Source organism: Melospiza georgiana, chromosome 5 (assembly GCF_028018845.1).
Source record: "Melospiza georgiana isolate bMelGeo1 chromosome 5, bMelGeo1.pri, whole genome shotgun sequence".
In the NCBI taxonomy this organism is placed as follows: Eukaryota; Metazoa; Chordata; class Aves; order Passeriformes; family Passerellidae; genus Melospiza; species Melospiza georgiana.
The window spans coordinates 32,088,530-32,113,283 of record NC_080434.1 but is presented as its reverse complement, the minus strand read 5'-3'; the positions used below and the strand labels follow the sequence as shown (position 1 = coordinate 32,113,283).

Here is a 24,754-nt window from a genome sequence, read left to right as displayed (position 1 = left end):
TGAAAGGCCAGCTAGAGAGCAAGTTAGCGTTTGGTAGAGATAAGGTGTTTGTTTTCTTAACAAACTTTAAATTACTGGTTGGTAACTATATGGTATGGCAATTAAGTTCAGTTCCCAAAAAGTCATGCATATTGTATTTGCATATTGGTTATGGATTATCTACCTGCTGATTTAAGTAACTTGTAACTATATTTGATTTTTTGATTTTACTGGACCTAAAATCAAGCTTTATAAAAAAAATTAGCGAATGACATTTGAAATTCATCTAGGAAACAAAATGAGTTCATGCTTGTAACCTCACCATTGTAGAATGGTGAATTCTGTCGAGCCTGTATGCACGGATCATGTTCTTGTGGTTTTTCAGCTCACTCTGTTTTCAGGTCAGACTAAACTACAGCTGGAGCTGAGTTCAGTGAGCAAAGACAGGAGATGGGGAAGACATGCAAAAGATAAAACTGCTGTTCAAATTTTTCAGATTTTGTGAGTTTTTTTTTTTTGTAAACTGTGCTAGTGGATGCTCATTGTAGGTGTCTTATCAAGGTCTTGGGTGAGTTGAAAAGCTTTCTCATGACAAGCACAGGTGAATAAGTAGATGTTAACAGTAATTTTCATAGTAAATAAATTGAACTGTTGGTGATCTGCTGGCAACCTTCCTTGGTCTTTTCCTTATAGACAGGAAGTATTACTTGACTTAAATATGGACTTCTGTTAAACACAGTTGCAGAGTTAAATGCATTAGTTGTTTGGTTTTTTTCCCAGTGAACAGAAGGAGATGGTGAGGGTGTAATACATGAAAGTAGTGCAGTGGTTGTGACTAAATCTCAAGCAGCTTGATTGAAGATGGAAATATGGGGAAGTTTTTGGTCTTTTTCCAGCCAGGTATGAGAAGGCATCAGCTTTACTCTAAGAAATAAAATATTTTGTCTTGAGTGCATAAGATGCATTCCTTGCAGGGTGTAGCAAATGCATGGGTTTTTTGGTTTTGTCTGTTTATTTTTTAAAAGTGTGCATTAAGTGAGCTTTGCAGTCCATCTGCTTTCATCTTCCTTAAACTTAGGTTACTGCAGGAATTGCAGGTGTGTTAGGGAATTTATCTGCTTTAGGAAATGGATGGTTTTTGTTTCTCTAGCAGCCAAGTAGCTGAGGCTGTCCAGCAGGGGATGCCATGGAAGCAGTAGTCAGACATGCTAGCAAGTCACCTGGATGTGGAGAAGCAGGTGGGGTGGTGATGGGCTGTACTGCAGGGCACAGAGCTCTGTTCCTTTCGCTGTTTGCTGTGCTGAATCTTCAGCATCTCAGGGTTGGCCCTGGGGCATGTCTGGTGCATGGGTGCTAATAAATACAGAAACTTTTCACAAAAGTCTGTAGCAGACCTTAATTCAGCTTTCCCATCTTGCTCAGTCACTTAAGTGTCTTGGATCCCCCAGGCAGTCGCTGGTGCTTCTGTCAGAGCTTTTTTGTGAGGCTGGCCTCCAGCTGATGCTGGGAGAAGTGGAATCCAGACGTGCAAGCCTGGAGCGGGGTAGCAGTGTCATTAGCAGAGGTGTGCGTGGCAGACCTGCCTGCTGTGGCTGCACGGTGTTGTCCTGCTGGGATGTGATTCACAGCTGCTGTTTTCCCAGTGCTGCTGGAGGAGCGGATGCAGATTTGAGAAAAACAGTGCTACTTGTCTAAACTGGCCCTGATAGTCAGCTTGTTACATGGTGGGAATTTGTGTGGGCAGTGGGAAAGGGAGCAGTGGTATGGCCCTTGGAATGCATTGTCTGCATGCTTAAAGTGGAGAAATACTGAACTCTGAAATGTGTGTGTAGGAATGGAGTATTTTAGAAGTAGGGAGCTATTTCTGTTCTTGGTTTGGCAAATGCTGAGCTCTTGAGCTTGGGAGCAACATCTGTCAAATCTTCAGGGTGGAGCTGTGTGTCAGAGCCTTGTGTTCAAGGCTGAGGCTCGTGGGGTAAGCTTCACTGAGAATACCCGTGCCCATGTTCATGCTCACGAAATTTACAGATGTACATGTAGGGAAAGGTGGATGTGTGTCTATGATTGGTGTTTGTTAACGCTGCCTTTATTGAGCTGCTTTCAGCCTCATCCTCTCATGCAGAGGTGCTTCAGCAATGGGCAGACAGAACTGTTGCCTCCTTCTCTGGTGGAACTTGTGACAAAACCTAAATGTTTCATCAGAAATTTCTCATAAGGCTTGAAAAAGGCATTTTAAGTTTCTGTTAAAGGTTACTCCCTCAACAATCACATGATGTTTGGAATCTGATGAGAAATTCGGATGTTGGAGCTCTGTGCATTTTTAAAGGTTTCGCCGTCAAAAACAGATGGAAAGCTGCACAGCTTTAAGAATTAATATTTTCTATGCAAAACTCAGGTGGTTTTTGTGTCTGCTTTTAGTCTGCCACTCCTGCAGGCACCTGCAATGCACCATCTGTGCTGACTGACAGCAGGCAGCGCCTCTGGAGGGAAGGACTGCCATCCTTGTGGGGAGGAGAGAGGTTCTGGGAATTGATGCAAGTGAACCTACCCCAGTAGGGTCCAGTGGGCATACAGAGTTATGGATGTTGTGGCAGCACCAGGGAAATGGAGCAGCAGCGTGGAAGAGGGGGCTCTGTGGCTCCAGAGCAGTCGTGGAAGGACACTTGAGAGCCTGAGTGCTGATGTGTGTTTCACACACCTTGAAGGTGGGAATCAAAACTGAGCTGCAGGAAACAGCTCTTGGCATGGGTTTGTCTGCAACTCTGGCAGAAAGGAGCAGACTCCAAATTCCTGGTAGAATAGCACATGGTTATATTGTTTGATGCAGGTTGAAAAAGGGCTTTTTTCAGTCTTCCATACAAAAGGGGATGGGATATGAAGAGCTGTTTTTCTTGTGGTTGTGCTTTTTTTTGTGGAGAAAGACTAGTTCTTTTTAGACTTTCTTTGTAATGTCCTTTGATTTTGGACACTGATTTCTTTTGTGTTGGAGCACCACAGAAGCTATAGAGGTTAGAGTTGGGGGGGGAAGGGCAGATGCTTGGGGTTTTTTTGTTTGGTTTGGTGGTTTTTTAAGATTTGGTTTTTTGTTTTATTTTTGGTGGGAGTTTTCGTGGGTTTTTTTGTTTTGGTTTTGTGGGGTATTTTTCTCTTGTGGAAGAAAGATGCTTAAAACATTTAATAAAGTCATACTGTTCTCTGTCATTGCAGACTTGCAGTAAAGGTTTTATTAGTTTGTATTGCTGGGAGCCTGTTTCAAGGCATTTGTGCTTGAACTGGTCCTGTTCTGTGTTTTGAGTAGATTCCTAGTCCATAAAATGGTTCTTTCCAGTCTGTTGGGCTTGCAGCTCCAGTGCTTGGAAGGCTATGCAGTCCTGGGAGGTGTCACTTCTGGAGTGAGTTGGCTCAGGCTGCAGGTCAGCCTGATCTTGAAAATGTGTCTCTGCAACTAACAGGGAGCAAACATGCACAAGTGGCCCAGGCATCAAGTGATTCTCCCAGTAAGTTAGCAGTGGAAGTGTTGAGTGAAGAAACTTATTCAGGACACGGATAAATGTACTGAAATAATCATTGGAGGGAGGAGTATCTGGAATGCCAAAGAGACAGACCTGGTATTTTAAAGGAAATTAGCATGTAGATGGGTAGCTTCTTCTTGCAAAATTGGGGAAGAAGAGGGTATGTGTGGGTAGATGGGTCACAGGGAGATAATGGCACTTGAACCTGTTTCTCTGGCTTTGTGGAGAGGTACACAAGGCTGCCTCCTTGACCAAGGTCATGTGAGGCTGAGGGCCTGTCTTGGCAGTGGGTTTCAAATTAGAAATAACCTATCCTTTTGGTTGTTGTTGGGCTTTGTTAACAACAGCTTTACACTCAACTTTATTAAGAACAGCTTTCCACAGAGAATGTAAAGCCAGTGTACAACTGTGCTGTGATGGAGGCAGTCAGGTTGGCCTTGGAACCCCTCTTAGGGCTCACAGCTCCAAGGCTTCGTGTCCTCAAAAACTGTCCTCCTGAACCCAAGATTATACTGAGTTGTTGAGGAAGTTCCTAAATACCTGTCTGCATTGCATAGGCACATGAAAACAATTAGGATCTGTTGGTGTACACATCTATCGCTTCTTTAATTTCAGGTTTTGAAATATACAGAAAAAACATGTGTAACTGAAAATATACTTTTGTATACTCATTAGCTTTATCAAAACTTATTTCTGAGGATTTGCTTGTCTGAATAGAGATGGATGCTAAAAACTCAGTCACCTCTCCAAAACATCCAAATTTTAGTGGATTTGTAAGGAACCATTTACAGTGTAGTAGCTGCCATTCCTGCTTCAACTTTTACAGATGTGGTTAGTGGCTGCTGTTTGTTACTGTAGAGGTAAAATCCTTCTATGCCGGAATTTCTGTACTGTTTGTCTGAGATTTGAATACATAGTCAAGGGTTTCACTACTTGGAGAAACAACATTTGATGCTTTTGTGTGTTTCAAAAAAATCTGTATGATGTAAAAAAAGGTGTTGTCTATATATACACATAATGTGTAACAGTCTGAAAGATGGTAAAGTCGCTGGAAGATTTTTCAACCTTATTTTGTTCTACCTGAGTAAGCAAATAGGGTGCTTAGAATTCTGACAGCTCCACTGTTTCCTGGTTCGAGTTTCAGGAATGTAACATGATAAAGTGTAAATGGCATGTTGAGGCCTGTGAAATTACTCAAGGTTGACCTTAAATATACATAGAAAAAAACCAAACACATGTGGCTGATGTAGAATTTCATTAGAAACAAACAAACAAAATAACTAGTGCAGAAAAAAGCCCCAGTCATTGCTGGCTAGCTGGTAAGGTGATCCCAGAAGTGCATCGTTAAGGTGACACAAAGATAGTTCAAGTAAAGAAAGGTAAGAAAGATGTGTGAGCTTTTTAAAGAGTTTAATTGTGCTAAGTGTCTATTGGCTTATGTAACTATAGATTCTTTAGAAAGGCTTCTTATGAGGCATTCCAGGGAAAAGTGCAATGTGGCTGTCCTTGGGAGGATTTAAACTTCGAGTGACTTTGGAGGAAATCTGACTGAAAGAGATGAAGCTCCTTGTTGTGTTGAACCACGCTGCCCCGGTGGGAGGGGAGAGAGAACAGGAAGGGGAGCAGTGAGGAAAGCTGTGAGCTGGGGCAGGACAGGTCACCCAGCCTTGCCCAGGGTTGTGCCCCTTGACTCTTGCAGGAAAGGGCTTTTTTAGCGGCGCTATTCACTGACGGCAGACCATTCAAGGTCAGGGATCTGCTTCTTGCCAAACCACGACCAGGTCTGCTTTTTCAGTCCCTCGGGTTCAACTGCTGGCTGATATCGCCACCTGATGGCAAGAGCAGCCTTAGGCTCGGCCTTTAGGGTTCTGCTGGTCAGATATTGGTGCTTAAAAACCAGGTAGTTTTATTGTGAGGATAGTAAAAAAATTCTTCTGCTAATGAAGGTCTTGCACATCACTCTGGCAGAGCTCCAGGCTGGAGCCCTCTAGGATCATTTCAGTGCCAGCTGGAGTTGAGTGTTGAGAACTTGAACTGTTAAGAGTGTGTGTCCTGTGAATTTTTTAGGAAGGCCCTGTGTGAACTAGGATGAGGTTGTTGAATTAAACTTGTGGTAATTCTGCTTTGACAGCCTACCATCTCATTTGGCTTAATGAGAATTAGGTTAAAAAATAAATACTTAATCTTCAAGAGGAATTGATATAACTTAGCTTCTTGAGTGGCAGTGGTTAGGTGATTGTTTGCTCAAGCACATGAGACTTGCATCAAATGAGGTGCACTGTACTTAAGCAACATGACTTGCAGATGCTACTGGGTACCATGAAATGTGTGCATTTCAAGTGGCTGCCTGATTATTGGAGTAGTTACTTGTTTTAATTTAGTTACTTGTGTCCTGGTGGTGTTCCCAAGCTCCTGCCCTAGTACAGAGTTCCTGTGGTGCTGCTTGGCTTTGGATCAGACAGCACTTCAGGAAAGCAGGGCTTGACATGGGCTCTGCTGTGAGGTGGGTTTTCTCTAAGTGTGGGAAAGCTGTGCATGTGAGCCTTGAGGTGATGGCAGTGTGCCTCCTTGAGCAGCAGGCAGGACTAACAGGAGGCAGCTAAAACAGCCTGCTGGGTTTCACTTTGCTGTCCTGAGCACTGGGAAGTACTTCCTGTGTAAGTTGTTTCACTTGTGTATTTCCTGCCTCTGTGATTGTTCTCTACCAGTGAAGAGTGAAAAAAACCCTCAAAAAACCCTTCTGGGGAACGGGCTCGACTCTGTGGGGCCCAGTTCATGCTCTTGTTGGATAAGAATGTTTGCAGTGGGAGTGGTTTTAAGAAAATGCTTAATTCCAGTGCGCACATTGAGTGTGATATAAATAAAAATGCTTCTCTAGGGCTGGCTGCTTGTGCTGTCTGGGGCTCCAGGGAGGCTGTTGAGGCTAGCCTGAAAAGTCACATCACTTCTTCAGTGTCTCTCAAGACTTTTGCTAAACAGTTTTATGTATTAGAATGTGGGTTTAGGGAATTAATGTACCTTGACTCGATTCAGGTTTTTGAATGATTAAGTACTGCAGGGTTGATGTCTCAATACATGGTGGTTCTGTGCTTTATGAATTAATTTGAATGTGAAAGCGCTTTTCTAATGCTTTCATGTAATGTTGTAAGACAGTAGTGAGGCTTCAATGGTTTTGCTTTTGTCATGAGTATTTGATTTAAAAGAAATGGGTTGAGGTAACAAATATTTAACTTGGGAAGTGTTTGTTACTAGTCACTCAATGACCGATATAGTCTTTGTTGCTCATCCTTAGGATATAGTGATGTTGGGTAGATGTGTACAAGAAGCTCAAGCAGCTGCTTTTTTCACTTTTGTTCTCCAGGTGGCTTCTCCACGGTGTTCCTGGTGCGCATGCCCAGCGGGACGCGCTGCGCACTGAAGAGGATGTGTGTGAATAATGTGCCAGACCTTAACATCTGCAAGAGGGAAATCACCATCATGGTAAGAAGGCCATTGCTTGGAACTGGAGAAAGTGTCAGTTTCTAGTGTACACCCAGCAAATGCCTCTCCAGTGTTTCTAGGCACCATTTGCTTTTGGTGCTTACTCCTGATTTTCCACCAGTACTTACAGAAACTAATGCTGGCTTTAGGGTTGGTGCATGATTCATTTCTTAATTATTTGAGTATGCATTTGATACCTGACGTGAATGTGTATATTCCGTTTGGTCAGTATGTCTGGTTCCCAAGCAAAAGGATTTTCTTCCAGTGCTGTAGTGGCAACTGAAAATTGCTCTTTGTTTTCTCAGTACTGAAGTGTAATATCCATTTTCTCTTTCAGAAAGAGTTATCTGGGCACAAGAACATAGTGAGTTATTTGGATTGTGCTGTAAACTCACTAAGTGATAATGTGTGGGAGGTGCTCATCCTCATGGAGTACTGTCGAGGTAAGAGTCATCACCTAGGTATACTGAGGATAAGGTTTGTACTATCACCTGTGATTTTGATTAAAACTGTTCCCTTGATGTAGGGGGTTAACATGTATGTGTCTCAGCTGGAATCCAGGTAGTTAGTTTCACTTTTCTGCTGGCATTGCTACCTAGGCACTGGCCAAAACGTAAAAGTTTCGCAAAGCTTTGTAATTAGATATGGTTACAAACAGGGAAATTAATTCTCTATGTATGAAGTGCAGTTGTGCTGTTCTGCTGGTGGTGCTAAGCAACGGGTGTCTGGAATGTAACTCGGTAGGAAAGATTAGCAAATTTTCACCACTTTGCTCCCTCTGCTATTTTTGTTCTAGATAACAACATTGAAGAAGCTTCACCTGATGGGTGATATCCTACAAATAGGTGTAGTAAAGTTCAGGTTGATAGTGCTGTCCAAAAAGATGTCAGCCATGTGTTCCTGCTTGACAATGTAACTTTGTTTGAAACAATACCTAAGTCAGAGACTGGCTGTTCCTCTCAGTTCACATATGTAGGGTATATAAACTTGCCAATGAGTTTAACTTGTGAAGTTTGTCTAAAATCTAGGGAGACTGAGTGCAGACCTCCTAGTATGAGATGGTGGTTAACCCAAGTAATTGGTGATACTCTGCCCCAAGTCCTGCAGCACAAAGTAAATACTCCTGGAAAGAAGCCTCCCATGGTCTGTACTGCTCGACCAGTACTTTGAGCTGAGGTGTATGTGGGTTATATTTGCAGTATAAGCAGTGAGCCTTACAGTTTGTGCAATCTGTACCATAAGGAGCCAAAGACCATGTAGATTAATGTAGATTTTGGGGAATGGATTAAAGAGATCTTGAAAACTAATGGCCACATTTTTGGCCCTTTACCCTGCTTGTATGGATGAACTTTTGTACCATTCTGGGAGCTCAGTTCTGACTCACTGTTGGTAGTACTGTTTCCCTAACGGCCCTGGTAAATAACCCTGTGGATGTCAGCTGTCAGACAACTTGACAGTGGTAGGCTTCCCGTGCTGTAAGCATCCTTGTTTGACAGAATGCCCACCAAGGGCCTGCTGTCTCTGCAAGAATCCTTCTTCATCCCTGTGTGCAGTGAGCATTGTGGTAGGGAGAGCTTAGTGGTGTCTGGTACAATTACTGCAAGGAGCAGGGAAGTATTGATTGCCAGTCTTAAAAGAAACCTATGAAAAGGGAAAGGGAGGTCTTCTTCCTTGGAGGATGAGTTCAGGGCTTTGTTTCCCTCCTTCCCTGCTTCCCCTTTCTTCCTCCTTTGTCTCCCAGAAAGACAGGGTTTTCAGAGAATGAATTCATGAACTCACTTGGCATTTGGGTTATGGATTCTAATGCAAGAGATAGTTTTTAGGTGACATATTGGTGTGATGGGTTCTTTTTTTGTGTTTGCAGCTGTTGGTTTCAAACACATTTCAGCCTCAGGGACTGGATTGTTTTCATTTGTGCCAGTAATTTTTCTCTTTAGGGTATTACAAGAGTGTATGGTTGGGAAACAAGGTTTATTTTGTTCAAATACAGTAACTGAGGAAAACTTTCTTGCATCATATTTGTGGACTTAATGCATATAACTCTACTTCTGTACCTGATAGGAATTACTTGAAAGATATTTCTCCTGTTTTTTTAGCTGGGCAAGTTGTGAACCAGATGAACCAGCGTCTGCAGACAGGCTTCACGGAGCCAGAAGTAATGAGGATATTTTGTGACACCTGTGAAGCTGTTGCCCGGTTGCATCAGTGCAAAACACCTATAGTTCACCGGGATCTCAAGGTATGACCTTTACTGTAAGGAAATCCAGGCTAAAATCAGGGATCTGTTTGAAGAGGGTTGAGGATATGGGAGAGCTTTCTGTAAGACCGGTTTCTAGTTGGGAGCTTGCTGTTGGTGAAGCTATAAACAGACATTAAGTATAGGACATCACCTATTGCCAAAACAAAGTTTAGCAGTTGATACTATTTTTCAACCTATGGAGGATTTTTGTAAAATGACATGGTAGGTTGGCTGTTCTATTGAGCATTTGTGCATGTGTGCTTCTCTTTGCTCATCAAAAGTGAGAAGTTGAATTTTCATAGTGTTCATTTACTTCATAGCAGCATTTACTTCCTGTTTGTGTGTGAGAACATGTAGTAATGCTTAACCTGGAAGTTCATGCTTTTATGTTAACCTACCTGGTGTGTTGATTTTCTTTGAAGGTGGAGAATCTGTTGTTAAATGATAATGGGAACTACGTTCTCTGTGACTTTGGCAGTGCCACTAACAAGTACCTGAACCCTCAAAAAGATGGTGTTAATATGGTTGAAGAAGAAATAAAAAAGTAAGTTCGCTTTTAGGTGATCTGTCATAAGCAATGACTGTGCTGCCAGGAAACTCCATATATTATGATGTGGTGTGCATGTATCACTAATGAATTGAAATTAATAGCTGATCTTGAATTCATTTTGGCATAAATACAGTAAAAGACTGCAAGTATTTGATAAGATTTCCTCTGTTTATTGACAGATTGTTTTTCAAAACTGTGATTCTTAAAAATAAAGTTGTTAGCAAAAAGCATGCTGTTGTGAAAGTCAATTGTTCATAAATATAGGTCTGGCTCCTGGCCATTTTAGGAGTTGGATATTTTTCATTTGTGCTTTTTTAATACTAATAAGCAAATACTTGCTAAGATACCAATTACTAATGTAAAGAAGCCCTGCAGTGCATTTATACTGAGTCTCATTTGCAGAGTATGGTCTGTGTCCATTCTCCTGAGACTGATCAGAAAAATATTTCAACTTTTCTTAGACACACTTGTGAAAACATGTATTATTTTGATTTTGCCCTTCTGGCCTAACTGTGTCAGAGGGGTAAATACAGACTGCTTGTTTTCAAGTCATGAAGTGATTAGAGGCTTTTTCCATCTCTGAAGTATTTGAGCTACCAGCTGAGTTGCTTTGGGGTGTTAGTGTTCTGAAGTCTGCATTCTGCGTGTTTCAGTGTGGGATAGGGAGGGCCCTTGTAGGACTCAGCATTTGTTCCCCTCAGGTGACTGGCTGTGTATGCACAGTCACTCTGGCAAAAGTCTGCTTTGGGGCAATAGCACTAAAAGCCAACTTAACCTGACCTAATGTTTATTTTTGTGTATGATAGTTCATACTGCTGCTCCAGATATTATTTGTGATGCTGCAATGCGCTAATGATGTGCATCATGTAAGACAATTCCAGGCACATGTCTGAAACTTTGTGCATGGTGGATGAGGGAAACACCCTCTCGCCTGTGATGCTAGATTTTTAGCTATGTCCTCTGTATTTTATGTTTCTAGGTACACTACACTATCATACAGAGCTCCTGAGATGATCAATCTATATGGAGGAAAACCCATTACTACCAAGGCAGATATCTGGGTAAGCAAAAAATTGGATAGTATGATCTGTGGGACTGGTAAAGGAAGGGGGAATTAAAACCAGTATTGACTGACTGAAAAACTAATTACTGGAAAATGAAACACATTGGGCAGCTATAGAACACAGAACAGTAGAAGTGTCTTGGCTATTTAGATTTTTGTAAATAAAATGAATCCCATGTTTTTTGGGTTTTTTTAACTTAAAGGAAAGGGGATGTGATTTAGAACATCTCTTCTTATGTTTGCTCTGGTTTCTGCTTGATAGCCCCCAGTGATTTCTTATAGAAACCTGTTGCCAGCATGATCAAGAAAGGTATTTTTAGTATTTGATGAGCAGACAAGGAGTAAGATAGGAAATTTAGTGCAAAGAGTCATGATATGATGCTGAGAATGCAGTGCTTGGTGTGCTCTGGTTTGTACTGGGTGTGCTGCAGGAATTAGAGCAAGAGCAAGTGTTGTTAGAGCAGCTTTGACCCATCAGCTCCTCACATCAGCTGTGTTCCAAAGTGCAGCTCCCACACAGCATGTGAACATCTCTGTGGCCAGGGGGCAGCGTTGTTAGTGCTGCCTTGTGGTAGCAAGGGCTTGTTCTCATCCCCTGACAGGGCTTGTGTTTCTTTTACAGGCACTGGGCTGCTTGCTGTATAAGCTGTGCTTCTTTTCCCTTCCCTTTGGAGAAAGTCAGGTGGCCATTTGTGACGGGAGCTTCACCATCCCAGACGGCTCGCGGTACTCGCACAGCGTGCACTGCTTGATCAGTAAGTACACAGGCACTGCAGCCACCCCTCCAGCTCACCAAGCCAGCAAAGCACAGCTCTGAGCTGCTGCTCAGCACCTCTGCTGTCAAACCCTGCCACCTCCAGCTGTGCCTCTCAACTCCCCAAGAGCCCTTGAAGCTCAAGGGAACCCTTTGGTTTCTCTGGGACTCAGGGATGATTTTTTTTCTTTAGGTGCTGATAAATCCCAGAGGAATAGGGGGAATGCCAAGACTGCTTCTCTTTATTGTTTAGCTCTGTTTATTAATATTTTTTACCCTTAAGTGTGTGTTTTCTGTGGAATGTCAGACTCTTCTGTCCAAGTAGTGCTTAGATAAATTTGAAGTGCTGCTTTAGCATAGCAACATCAGTGTGCTGAGATTAATTGCACTGGGGACAATTTTAATAGTAGTTGCGTAGTTTATACTAGAACAAAAATCTGGGAAGTTTTGTGCAACCCCAAGTGTCAGATTTGAGCTCTGGCAACAGTTTGGAAGCACTAAGTGTGTTAAGGAAAATTTTGGACGTGAAGCAGTTCTGAGGCTTGTGATTTATCACTTACCCAGACACGGATGTGGGAACTAATATTTAGAGTAATTATCAGTATTGTCCTTGTTTTCAGCTTAGAGTAGGCTCCCTTGAAAGAGTGAGATGGACAGCATATGAAAAATTCAGAAGGTTTCAATAGGAGCTCTTATAACCCTAAGCTGTGGATGTGTTGACCACACAGGTTATGTTTTTATGTAATAAGCAATACCAAATCCAAACCACTTTTTTGAGTACACATTCATAATTGAGAAACAGCAGTAATTACAGTAAGCACTTGCCTTCTGCCAGAACTGACAAAATGAGATGAGTTTTCAAAGGACTTAAGTGGTTTTCTCTGTCGCTGTGTTACTTTTTTTTTAAGAGAAGTACAGGTTTTAATCCTTTCTCCTAGTTATGAATGCAATTTTTTTAATTCAATGAATGACTGTGCCAAGATGAGCAGTACTGACATGGAATGTATCTGGGTGAGGCAGAATGTCCTTATGTAAACTTCCCTTCTTTCCACGTGGAGTGGAAGTCATAAAAAGCTGCACTTGGTCATAAAAGGTATTTCAGGGACTGTGGCTTCATCTGAGCTCTTTTACAAGGCAGTGACTGGGGAGGAAGAAGCTCCTCATGCCCCACCCCATGAGTTAAACATTTCAGAATCCAGTGGCAGGAGTACTTCAGTGAGTGTTCTGATTCCATGTCATGGTGCTGCAACTGAGTGCTGGAATCTGTTATTTTGTAAAATCTCTTAAAAGTTAAACTTCCAGTGAACTATACAGGACATGAAATAGTAACTTTGTGTAAAATTCTAGGATCTGTCTGATACTATTTTTCAACCTATGGAGGATTTTTGTAAAATGACATGGTAGGTTGGCTGTTCTATTGAGCATTTGTGCAAGTGTGCTTCTCTTTGCTCATCAAAAGTGAGAAGTTGAATTTTCATAGTGTTCATTTACTTCATAGCAGAATATATTTTTAGAGGCCTAAGTTTTTTATAAAGTGTATTTCACTGTTTATTTGCTTTCTGGTTATCTAGGCAAGATTGCTGGATTATATGTACTGTGTTATATTTGATTTCTTGGGAAAGCAACAAACCTTTTAATTTTGCAAGCAAGTGTTTAAGAGGGAACATAAGGAATTTTGTCTTGTCAGGGAAAGGTCCTTTTATTCATGAAACTGTATTTCTTTTTATATGCAGAATTGTTCATAGTCAATGAAACCTACAGAGAAAAGCCTGATGTAGTAAGATGTGTCAATCTTGTTTTAGCTACATTGAATTTTGTGTTAATCCTGGAAAATGTTAGTGCAGTGAGTTGGTTTTGTGCTGTTTCTCTCTGCAGTTACTAATTCCTACTTCAGTGAAGTTCCCTTTTGCACAGCTGCATCAGCTTATCGAGCAGCATGCATGTTCTGTAATTTTTTTTTGACCCTATAAACTATTTGACTGGACAAAAAGTATCTTGGGTGTGGGGAACTTGTTTTAATAACACTGCAAATGACTCTTGGTGGTAAGCTGATTTGGTGCAAATGCTGGATTTTTTCCTTGCTGGTAGCTGTCTCAACACTTTTTTGTGTCTCAACAGGCTTTTTGTGATCTAGCCAGTGATAGGTCTTATCAATTTTTGCAGGATATATGCTTGAACCAGATCAAGAGAAGAGACCTGATATCTTTCAAGTATCTTACTTTGCCTTTAAAATTGCCAAAAAGGAGTGTCCAGTGTCTAATATAAATGTAAGTACTCTTGACTTTTCTTGTATTTTCAGTGTTGAGAAGTCAGTGAGAGGAGCTGAGAGATCACATCAGTTCTGTCACATGCCTGGTTCCTCAATGTAACACAGAGCAGAGAGCAGGTCAAGCTCATGTTGTGTGCACGCAGTATAAGTAAATAAATTATAAATTTAAAAAATCTCTATAAATAAAATGTTCTTAATTGTGAGGGTGTAGCTCTGTGGGCTGTATTGATACCATTCCAATACCTGGTTTAGGATTTTAGCCATTAGTAATCTCTTAACACAATCAGTGTGAAATAGACAGATATTCCCTTGTTGACAGTAGAAGGCTGAATGCTGTAAGTGGAGTGTCAAGAGCGTGTATATTTACTCTTGGATAAACCCTTTGCTTAGGCATCCTTAGCAATTGTGGTAGTCCTTTGGAAGGACTCCAGGGAGCTGGAAAGCAAGCAGAGCAGTAGTTGAGTCAGCCTGCCTTCTTAGCCTTGCTTTCTGTGGGGGTCTGAGCTTGGTCTCAAAGATCACTTGCTTCACAGATATAATTGTCTGTACTACAGTGGAATTTGGGGACTTCAGCTAATGTTGAATATTATAAAGTGGCTCTCAAGGCAAGCATCGGGAAAAATCCATCTCATAATTGAGTTTACAACAAATATTGGTTGTAGCAATCTGTCTTCAGAGGCAGACCAGTGAATTTTCTGAGATCCCTTTGAATTCCTCTTTTCCTTTATCATTGTAGAAGGATGTCCTCAGTAAATTTGAGTGTTGCCTTTTGGCAACATAGATTAAAATAAACCAGGAAGTCTTGAAATACTTGATAATTAACTATCTCTATTTGTGTCCAGATTTAGATTTGTATTTATGTGCGTTTGTCATGAGAGAGGATTGGTGTCCTCCTTTGCCCCAAGCTGTCATATTTCTCATAAAACAGTCTAGGTGATGTGGGATTAATTCAGGAATTTTTCAGGTGGGGGTAAGGTAAAAGCCCATTGAAGATTTGGTGCTGTACGGTTTTCTGGAATTTGTGTTGTGGTGGAGGAGCAGCGTGTGCTAAAAACAGTTTTCTCCAAAGATTGGTCTTTGCTTTAGAGCACGAGGCTGAAGTGAGTCTCTGTGCAGTCACACAAAGTGCTTGGAGACCATGTTGCACTTTATTGTTGGTAGCTGGCAGTGTACCTGAAGTGAAGCAGCTGACAAAAGAGTCAGACCAGTCAGGTCCTGCTTTACTTCTGCCACACACTGAGAAGATGTGGAGATACTGATAAGGTAAACCCTTTTCAGGTACAACTCTGAGTTCTGCATGAAAACTTGGCATGTGGAGGTTTTGAATCCAAATATTCCTCTTGAATATGTATCAAATTTTTTTCTTTCAGGATTTTGGTTTTTTAATTTATTCAAATTTGTTTTTCCCAAGAATTCTCCTGTCCCCTCAAGTCTTCCTGAACCCATGACAGCTAGTGAGGCAGCTGCTAGAAAAAGCCAAATAAAAGCAAGGTGAGCAGGGGGATGTGACTTTTTTCTCTTAATGTTGTTAAGCTACATGTTTGTTTAAAATCTGTTTTCATACACTTATGAATAAATGAAGTATTACCTCAGTAGAAGTCATTAGATAAACTTGTGTTTCTAAGAGCTTCAAGTCTTGTTTGGATTCCACACCTTTGCTTTTTTCATTATATTGAGAATCCATGGAGGGAAACTGATGTTTTGAAGGTAAATGGGTTTTGTTTTTGAGAAATTGAAATTTTTATGGAAAAAATATTCACTTTTTTGTCCTTGTTAATAAAAACAAACCCAAAACCACGGGAATTCCTCTCCATGCTTCTGTTTTCTGCTATGATCTAGTGTGTATGCACATAAGGCTGATGCTGGGTAAATCCTTTACCCTTCCTTTCCTTGTCAATGGAAGGTATTTGGATTTGAATCTGCCAGCACGTGTGACTCACATATTTCTACATAGTTATAATTATCAGCTTCTTTTGCAAAAAAAGAGGAACAAAAACCTAAGACATTATCAGCAGTAGAAATAATTTGAGGTAAAATAATGCTTTCCTTTCTCTTATTTCTTGTACATATGAACAGTAGTCCTGTTTCTAATTGTGTTGTGGACTCAAGCACAGGACTGGAGTTTTAGGGAATGAATTTTAAGGTACTTACATGCAGTGCTGAAGTAGAGTAGCACATTATTGAGACATAACTCAGCTGTTAAGACATGTACTGTGTCAAATTTGAAGTAGAAATATTTGTCTTTTCATCAAGTATCTTACATGGGAAAATTGTCCCTTCAGAATAACAGATGCTGTTGGACCAACAGAAACCTCAATTGCACCACGACAAAGACCAAAGGCCAACTCAAGCACTGCCCCTTCCAGTGTGCTGGTGATCCAGAGCTCAGCAACTCCTGTCAAAGTACAAGTTCCTGGGGAATTTGCTAATCGTGGGCAAAAAGGTAATTTCAAGTCTGAGGATGGACCAAAATAAAGAAGCAATTGTGCCTTTCTTCCTCTTCTTGCTCTGCCAGAGATAACATTTAGAACTCGGTTTTATCAGTCTTATTTTTTTGCATACCAAAAAGCGAATCTTCAGAAAGATTCTGACTGTATGCTGCAAAAACTAAATTCAGACTGAGAAGTGCAAGTGTTTTTTCTTTGTGCTTAACACTGGTTTTTCAATGAACTTGCCCACTGCAGACAGAAGTTCACACTTGTTTTGACTTGTGAATAATTTGCAAAAAGTACAGAGCCCTTCTGAATCAAACTGGGGTTTTTTGTAGCAGCAAAAAGATTCTCCTGTGCCTCCAGAAGTCATGAGATACCACCAACCTATTGGTGCTGTTTGTAGGCTGGAAACATGTCACTTCTCTCATGACTGACAGATTGATTCCATGTGACACTGTGGGTGCAGGAGGAGTTATGGGAGACTCATTTGAGTGAAATGGGTTTTTGAAAAATCCTTGTTTTTTTCTCATTCAGAAGGAGTTATGGCTGTGATAAATACTTACTGAAATAGTTGACCTTTATACCTAGGACACTTTCTAATTCTGTTTTATGCTGTTATGTGCCTGCTGCAGAAGAGGAAAGAGTAGTTTCAGGGATGGTTTTGGAAAAGTCTCAAAAGGCCTCTGAGAATGTTTTATCCCAGGTATAAGTACTTTTTGCTAGGTGGGATCCATGTAACATCCAGCTTGAAAAGCTTTTTCTGTTATGACAAGGAACAGATCGTTCCTGGGCACTTCAGAATGTAAAACACATTGTGATAGAGAGAAATTTATGGTACTGCCTGCCTCTTAAAAGGTGCAGAAGCAATTAAGTGGCAAAATTCATCAAGTGCTCTGTTTAAGGGAGTTTGATGGATGAGCTAATAGTTTCCTTAGGGGGAAAAAAAATCAAAGTATGCCTGTGTTGAATGCATACAAAGCTGCGTGCTTTGAGATAAGGGTTTGAGATCCTGCAGTGTGTAAATTAAATGCTGGTAAAGCAAAAGTCTGGAACCCAGCTTGCTGTCATGAGACCAGGGGGAAGCTCCCAGCATCTTGCATGTAGACATGGTTCATTTGCAGGCTTGGAATTACTTGTAAAGAAGTCAACTTGGTATTTACCAGGTGTCCTGGTTGTCAGACTGGGAAGAGAAGTTGAAAGACAGTGTCAGCTTGAGGTGAAAAACAGCCAGGGACAGCTCTGGCTGAAGCTGGGGTGTCTGGATGTCATTAGTGTTGTCTGTCACAGGAACCACTCGATCAGGGAATGGACAAGACATCTCACAGTCCCAAGGGACCACCCCCCAGCAGCACAGGGTCCTCCAGCAGCTGCAGCAGGGAGACTGGAGACTGCAGCAGCTGCACCACTTGCAGCACCAGCCCGCCATGCAGGATGCTTATATCCAGCAGGTACAGTCAGATCTGTTAGGTGTTGGAGACTCATTGTATGTGTTCATAACCCTTGGGATCATTCAACAGTTCTGCTGGTGCTGCCTGTACTTTTCCAGCTAAAACAACTCCTGTTCCTTTTTGCTTTTGCTTTGTTCTTTCATTGGCCCTGTAATGTCTGTCCTAGGAAGTTGCTTGCCTTGTGCTGTGTTCTTGCAGTTTGATCCTGAATTCCATCTTTCTTTGCATCACTGCTGTGTGATTTCAAAGCTTTACCCATGTGTAAAGGAGCTCTGGATACATGTCAGGAGTGATTATAGGTGATGTTGTGCTTGCAGTGGATACATCAGTTGTGTGGCTGTACATGCACCAGTGCTGAATATGTTGTGAAGAATTGGCTGGGGAGTGGAGGAAGGAAAAAGCTTCCAAACAGAGTGGTTGAAGTGCAGTGACTGAATTGTGAGCTGGCTCTTGATTATGAGATATCTTAATTAAAAAATGCTGTGGAGTCATCGATATGATAGTCAGAAGAAGCATTAATTAGAATACCAGCTTTTTTCTGAGGGGGCATCATTACTTTCTAAAGCTAGTTTTTGTCTTTCCAGTATCACCAAGCAGTGCACCAGCAGATGGTCCAGCAGCAGCTGTTGCTGCAATCTGTGTACCAGCAGCAGCCTGCCCAGTCACAGTATCCTGCCATGGTAAGTAACAGAGATAGTACAGTCTTAAAATATGGCCTGTGCTTGTAAATCTACTCTTGTGTAGATGCAGTAAGAGAAGTTGCAGTTAATAGCGTGCAGTTTGGCATCTAAAATAATAATTAGTTGGTGGGAAGTTAATCCAAACCAGCTTGTCTGGAGTTGCACTTGTGTATTAATAATAGGATGGGATCTATCCCAAGTTTCATAAGGTCTGTCTGTGCTCATTTGAAATGTATTTGGTTAATGTTTCCAGTACCAGCCACAGCAGCAAATACATGTTACGCAACAGAGTGACTGAAGATGGTGACATCCAATTGTTACTTGAAAAGCAGGAGAGCTAACTGCCATAGCTTGTTTTGTAAAGATCAGGAGAAATTGTCCTGAAATCTTGTATTAAGATTTAAGAGGAGAGTATGCTGAACCCACAATTAGCAGTGCTGCAGTGGCATATATTTGGGTTGCAATAATGACAGAAATATAAGTGGTAATAGGCTGGAGAAGAGAAGCTGTCTCCCTGAGCTGTTGGAGCAGCGTCTCTGTGCCCATGTGTTCTGGAGGGTGGAGGTGGCTGCAAGAGCAGCACTGATAGTTGGAAGAAGAGTTTCAGCCAGCCCATGCATCTTCTGGTAACACAGTCCTGATCTCCTCAGGTGCAGCAGTACCAGCAGGCTCTCCTGCAGCAACAGATGCTTGCTCAGCAGCGGGCACAGCAGGTGCAGTCCCCTGAGTATATCACTTCTCCACAAGACTTTGCACCAGCCTTAATCTCCTACCCCAGGTCGCTCCCAGTGCATGGTGGAACAGTGGCAGATCCTCCCTACCATACAAACAGGTGAGAATTGTGGCTCAGCTTAGCCTGGGGGTTACTCCTGGCTTACATTTCTAGTTGTGGTGAGCACTGCCAAATCCTTTTCTTAGAAGTTACTTGCTTTGCTAGTAAGAGATTACTTAGAGCAGTTGGACAGTGGGTGTTCAGTGGTAAAGGATATTTTGGGAGCAAAGTGAGACAGTTTGTCAACAGATGAGCCTGGTATAATTTTTAAAACTATTTCTTCCAGTATTTCTTGTTCACAGATTTAATCCAGGAACTCAGTGCTAATCACTTCACTTGGGGTGGTCAGTGGTCTATGTTGAATGAGGTTATGTGCTTCTGAAATGAGTTTTGAACACCCTGTTGAGAGCAGCTTTGTAGTTGGCCTTGATGTGCTAGGGCTGCCAACTCCTGTGCTCAGAGGTGTAACCTGAGTATGTAACACCAAGTACACCTCAGAAGAGATACAGTCCCTGAGGAGTGGCCCTCAGACCTGCCTTTGCATAATAAATGGTAATAAATGATGACTTTTGCATTAATTCTTGTGAACAGTGGTGTATGTAATAAAAAATCCCCTTCCTTTGACTTAAAAGAACCTAAAGATCTGTCCAGTTTCACTGATGTTAGAAACCAGGGTCTAGGTTCCTATTAGGCTTCTTTTAAATCAGCCTTCAGCTTTCTTTGGGATGAGCTCTTAATTGCTTGTGTGTAGGACTTGGCATTGTGAAGCATGTCTCAGATTTTGACCCTGATAACCAATCCTGTGTTTCTCTATTTGTTTCCTTGAACTGACTCTACAGGTCAGGCATTCCTGATGCTGAAGCAATTGCCAGTTACCCCAAGCAGAACATCAGTAACCCACCTGATATGTCAGGGTGGAACCCATTTGGAGAGGACAATTTTTCCAAGTTGACAGAGGAGGAGCTGCTGGACAGAGAGTTTGACCTGCTCAGATCAAGTAAGGGACGCTTGAAGGCTTACTTTGCTTCCCAGTAAATGAGGGCTCTGTGGTTGCTCAGCAGTTCCAACACCTGCCTGTCCAAGGACCGTGCAGGCTGTGTACAGAACATTCTTTCTGAGCATTTGAGGGCACGGTTGGGCCTGTCTTCCTTTCCTTTTCCTTTTTGAAAACACGTGCAATAGGAGCTCACCGTCTGAAACTGGTAGTTACTGGCTCAATTACTGCAAAAATGGTAGTATCTTAGCTCTTCTACACTGCCTGTGTCACCTGCATTGCCAAGAGGCTCTCAACAGCAGAGGTATGTTGTCAGATGGGAAGAGAATTTTGGCTGCTTGCTTTATTCCTTTCCAGCTTTTTTCTTGCACACCAGAGCAGAAGATTGTGTGGGTCTGATATGTCCTTTGAAAATGCCTGAAAGAAAATTGATCTATTACATTATGTTAATGTTTTGTACTGTCCTTTTTGAGTGGCTACATGTAAGGGCTGGTTTATTGTACTGATATGGCAATAGTTGAATAAACTTTTTCCTCGTGAAGTCAGTTATCTCCATGGTTTTTACTTGGAATTACCTTCTGTTCTTAATCGCTGAACACATGCTTGTTAGTTGCTCTTCCTATAACTGGCTTTGTTGAGATCAGATTTATTAGTGGGACTTGGAAGATGTGACAATGTTAAAAAACAGATTGTATATGCTTGGCTGTCTATCAGCAAGTTTCTTGCAATTAAAAGTACAGTAAAGTTGATTTTTGAGTAACTGGAAAAAATACCTTTGCCTTCAGTTGAGTGTTTTTCCTATTGGATGTGCACTTTGCACTTTACCTGTTAATCCTTTAGGAAGGTGACTGGGTGGGTTTGTTTGTGAGGCTCTGATTGTTACTTTTCCCTTGTATCCTGTGTGGATTGAATCAGATTCCTGTTTTTGAGTTGGAAATGTAGCCTGCACACATTTTACAGTCAAATGTCTCTCTGGTAGCTGGGAAAAATGGCTTATGTACTAGCTGAAACTTAGCATTCCTTCCAAGTCCTAGTTAAGGATTGGATTCAGTAGTAGAATAGAATATCTGTAAGCAAGCTCCTTCCACATGTAGCCCTTAGTTTTTTGCACTTGTGAATCTGGAGCAGGTCAGTTTGTACCGAAGCACAAGGCCACCCACTTTTGGCATCTGTATTCTGAATTCAGGACTGCTGGCACTGCTTATACAAGTTGGATGAGATTGATTTGGTTAAGCCACAAGTTTTGAACAAATGCAAGGACCAAAGGAGATGATAACGAAGGTACATTTTGGGCTCAGTTCTTCAAGTTAATTCAGTGCAAAAGAGAGCTGGATGTGATAACTTACCTGATATGCTGTATCTGAAAAGCAAACCAAACCCAACAGCACAGCTCTGCTCAGTAGTAACCAGCATTAGGGATTTTAGTTACTCACATAGAGAAAGTTCAGAAATGACCCCGAGTTGCTCCCTTGCCAGCAGCACACTAGATGGCAGCCTTGTCTGTAGGGATGGGCTACCTTACAGCTGCTCTGAGCTCATGGGGCTTGGTGTCCCTCGGGAGGGGGAGCACTGCTGGTTTGTGTCTGGCTGTGCATGCAGGTACACATGTCACAGCCTTCAGAGACCTTTTAACCTGGCTATTTGTTACTGAGGGTGTTGTGCCAAAGATCATGTGAGCATATGTGGCAGTGTTAATGCCTTTGCTGCAGTCAAAGCAGGAATAATTATGCTCCATGTTGTCTACTGGTGCTTTCTCAGACTTGGCTGGAATAATGGGAGATCAGGAGATTTATTGTAAAATTAAGTCTTGTACCTATAAAATTGTTTCAAACCGTGTGAGACTTAGTGGAAGTTCCTTAGATATGCATTAAGGTTGAAGGCTGAGTTTTCCTTAGGTGTAGGTTATCTTATATGTGGGAAAAAGGCTGTTGAGTACTAAGTATCTTCTTTGCCATCCAGAGAAAAGAGAATTGTGGATGCAGAGTTGATCAGTGGTTCTGTTTTTCTTTTACTAAAGCCAGCTGCTGTCCTGTAGTTCATAACTCACATACAGTGGTGTGTAAGTTGGTGGTGCTCACTAGTGTTCAAAACATGAATCCTTTCTTTCTTTTCTCAGAAGCCTAGTTTGTATTGTTGAGCTGCTGCTTTTTACATAAATTAAAGATCTTTCTAAATCTGACAAATATTTTTAAAGCTTGCATGTTTGACAGTAACACCTAAGTAAATATGCAAAGCCTTTGTTAGAGGATGATGATGCCACAATTTGTCAGGCTGGCATTACCATCAGATTGCATGTGTTGAGGGGCTTAATGTCAGTGTGTGCAGTGATGGGTACTGCTGGGGTGATTAATCACTTCTCTCATAAAAGGGGATCCAGTTCCCAGGACAGAACACATTGCTTATACTTGGTGAGGGTTTTCCTAGTAGAATGGTGCTGGTTGCAGTAAGAGGTAATGTGCAATTGGATGGATTTGTGAACTGAGTATCTTTGTGGAGAGCTGTGACACAGAGTGACAGCTTGGAGCTCCTGGCTCTTGTTGTTTCTCTGTTGTTGGTGTTGCTGTGATCATGGGTTAGTGATGGGCCAGAAGTGACATCTGATGCTGCATTTCTGACAGCACTGTGAAGAAGTAGATTTCTTCCTTAACTCTTAACCACTTAATCATCTGTGCAGAACTAGGAGCCAAGAAAGTGAGTCTGCTTCCTTGCTGAGAAAGAACCCCCAGCCCAGCTTCCATAGCATTGCACAAAGGCTTGGGATCACCCTGGTGCTCCTGCAGGGACAGGTGTGGGTGCAGAGCCTCTCAGGCACTCTGCCTGTCTCCTGGCAGTAGGAAAGAGTTGCCCAGAGCAGCTGTGCAGGCAAGAGCTGTGCTGCTTACAAGCATACAGGATACTCCTCCCTCACCCTGTACAGTGCATACCTTTGCATAGGTGTAAGTCCTTCTGTTTTTATTTTATTTTACTTTATTTTTTGTTCTGTTCCATTTTGTTTTTTACAGACAGGCTGGTGGACAGGAGAGCATCTTCAGATAAGAGTGTGGAGCCACATGCTGCTCCACAGACAAGTCCTGCTGAAGATCCCTTTGGTTCTGTACCTTTCATTTCTCAGCAAGGCAAGTTCCATCTGTGACACGATTACCTCGTAGCTGTATGCATACATACCTGTAGGTGTATGTATCTGCTGAAGTATGCACAGCAGTTCAGGACCAAAGAATGGCCAAGGGCTCTGCTGCCTCCTAACAGCACTTGGGTTGAAGGGATGTGTTGGTGTGTTCTTTACCTCCAATTAAAGTCACCTGTGCATCCCGCTCCTGGTGCTTGCGGAGCCTTGGGACCAACTGTGTAGGGTGTGGCTCTCTTGAGCCAGAGCAATGGGCATCACCTGGGCAGAACCACAAGGGCTTTTGCTGAAGGGAAATTGCTTGCTAAGGCCAAATTTTGCTACTTCCCTGTAGTCTGCTTCTGACTCACATTTTCTCTAGTTCAGTTGTCCAGCCAAGTGAAGACAGTTGGCATGCTTCTATGCATTTAATGCACAGTTTTGATACAAGTTGAGTCAAATGCAAATATTTTACATTGTCTATACATGGGGAGGGTGGGCATTCGTTGTTGCTTTTCAGTTCACCTTTGACTATGTTTACCTTGAATGGAAGTAAAAATAACGTGTTATGTGGGCATTGTGAGTGGGGAACTGCATCACCCTGCAACTTAAGCAGCAGTTTTAACATTTGGTTGATCAGCACTTTAGTATTTATTTTGGTACCTTTGACAAAGTAAAGCCTGTGTGGTGATTGAATGGTAAAAGGAGGATCAGTCACTTCTGCAGCCACTTGGATTTTGTTGTGAGTTCTTATGTGATAAAGGTGCCTTAGTATGACATGTACAGACTGTTCTTATGGAACTTCAAAAGCTCAGGTAACATGCCTTAAAATAAATCAGCTGGGGTCAACCTAAGGTAGTATCTGTGTTTTCTTTCACTTCGGTCCTGCATTCTTGGAGATGCTCTGGTCGGGCTGCAAGTGCTTACAAGGGCTCTGGTGCTCCACATGGTGAAGAGTGGGCAGGGTAATGCTCTTGTCTTCTGCAGAGCCTTCGGTGAAAATCCCTGTGCCTGCTCCTGTCCCTGGACCTGCATTCATTCTCCTTGCTGTAGGACTGTGTTCTTAGCTTGTACTGGTGTTTTGCTCTCTCAGGACAAGTTTGCATTCTGTCACCTTGTTCATGGTCAGTAGTTCAGTGCCATGTGAAAGCCATTTAATGAAGAAGGGTTTGCTCTGCAGGTGCTATTGGGAAAGGTTTCTCTAGCATCTTCATTCCAGAGGTTGCTTTGAGTTAGAGGTAAGCCTGAATTCACATGCAAAACAAACAGAAGATAGCTTACACAATCCATTTAAGATGGGGGCCATCAGTTATTTTGTATTCATACCCTTGTGTCCAGAGGTTATTGTATTGCCTTCCTCACCTGCCATCCTGGAAGTGCATTTGAATGTTTGCTGCCTTTTTTAGATGATTATAATATAGCTTTAGATTGTAACAAATGTCTTCACTGTGTTTTTTCATATGCTTTATTTTTGTTGCT

At 41.9% G+C, this 24,754-nt stretch overlaps 1 protein-coding gene across 2 annotated transcripts in view; it reads left to right on the top strand.

Moving 5' to 3' along the window:
* BMP2K (BMP2 inducible kinase) overlaps positions 1-24,754 on the top strand; it is a 48,905-nt gene that overhangs the window by 11,305 nt on the left and 12,846 nt on the right. Inside the window, exons 2-15 of one of the 2 annotated variants that reach the window (XM_058024580.1) lie at positions 6,853-6,971; positions 7,309-7,414; positions 9,068-9,210; positions 9,633-9,754; positions 10,740-10,821; positions 11,446-11,578; positions 13,741-13,844; positions 15,258-15,337; positions 16,129-16,289; positions 17,566-17,726; positions 18,311-18,406; positions 19,057-19,238; positions 20,018-20,175; positions 23,175-23,288. In XM_058024580.1, the coding sequence (XP_057880563.1) occupies positions 6,853-6,971; positions 7,309-7,414; positions 9,068-9,210; positions 9,633-9,754; positions 10,740-10,821; positions 11,446-11,578; positions 13,741-13,844; positions 15,258-15,337; positions 16,129-16,289; positions 17,566-17,726; positions 18,311-18,406; positions 19,057-19,238; positions 20,018-20,175; positions 23,175-23,288 (1,761 nt within the window). The remainder of the gene's footprint in view (positions 1-6,852; positions 6,972-7,308; positions 7,415-9,067; positions 9,211-9,632; positions 9,755-10,739; positions 10,822-11,445; positions 11,579-13,740; positions 13,845-15,257; positions 15,338-16,128; positions 16,290-17,565; positions 17,727-18,310; positions 18,407-19,056; positions 19,239-20,017; positions 20,176-23,174; positions 23,289-24,754) is intronic. The other variant, XM_058024581.1, reaches the window with a different exon arrangement.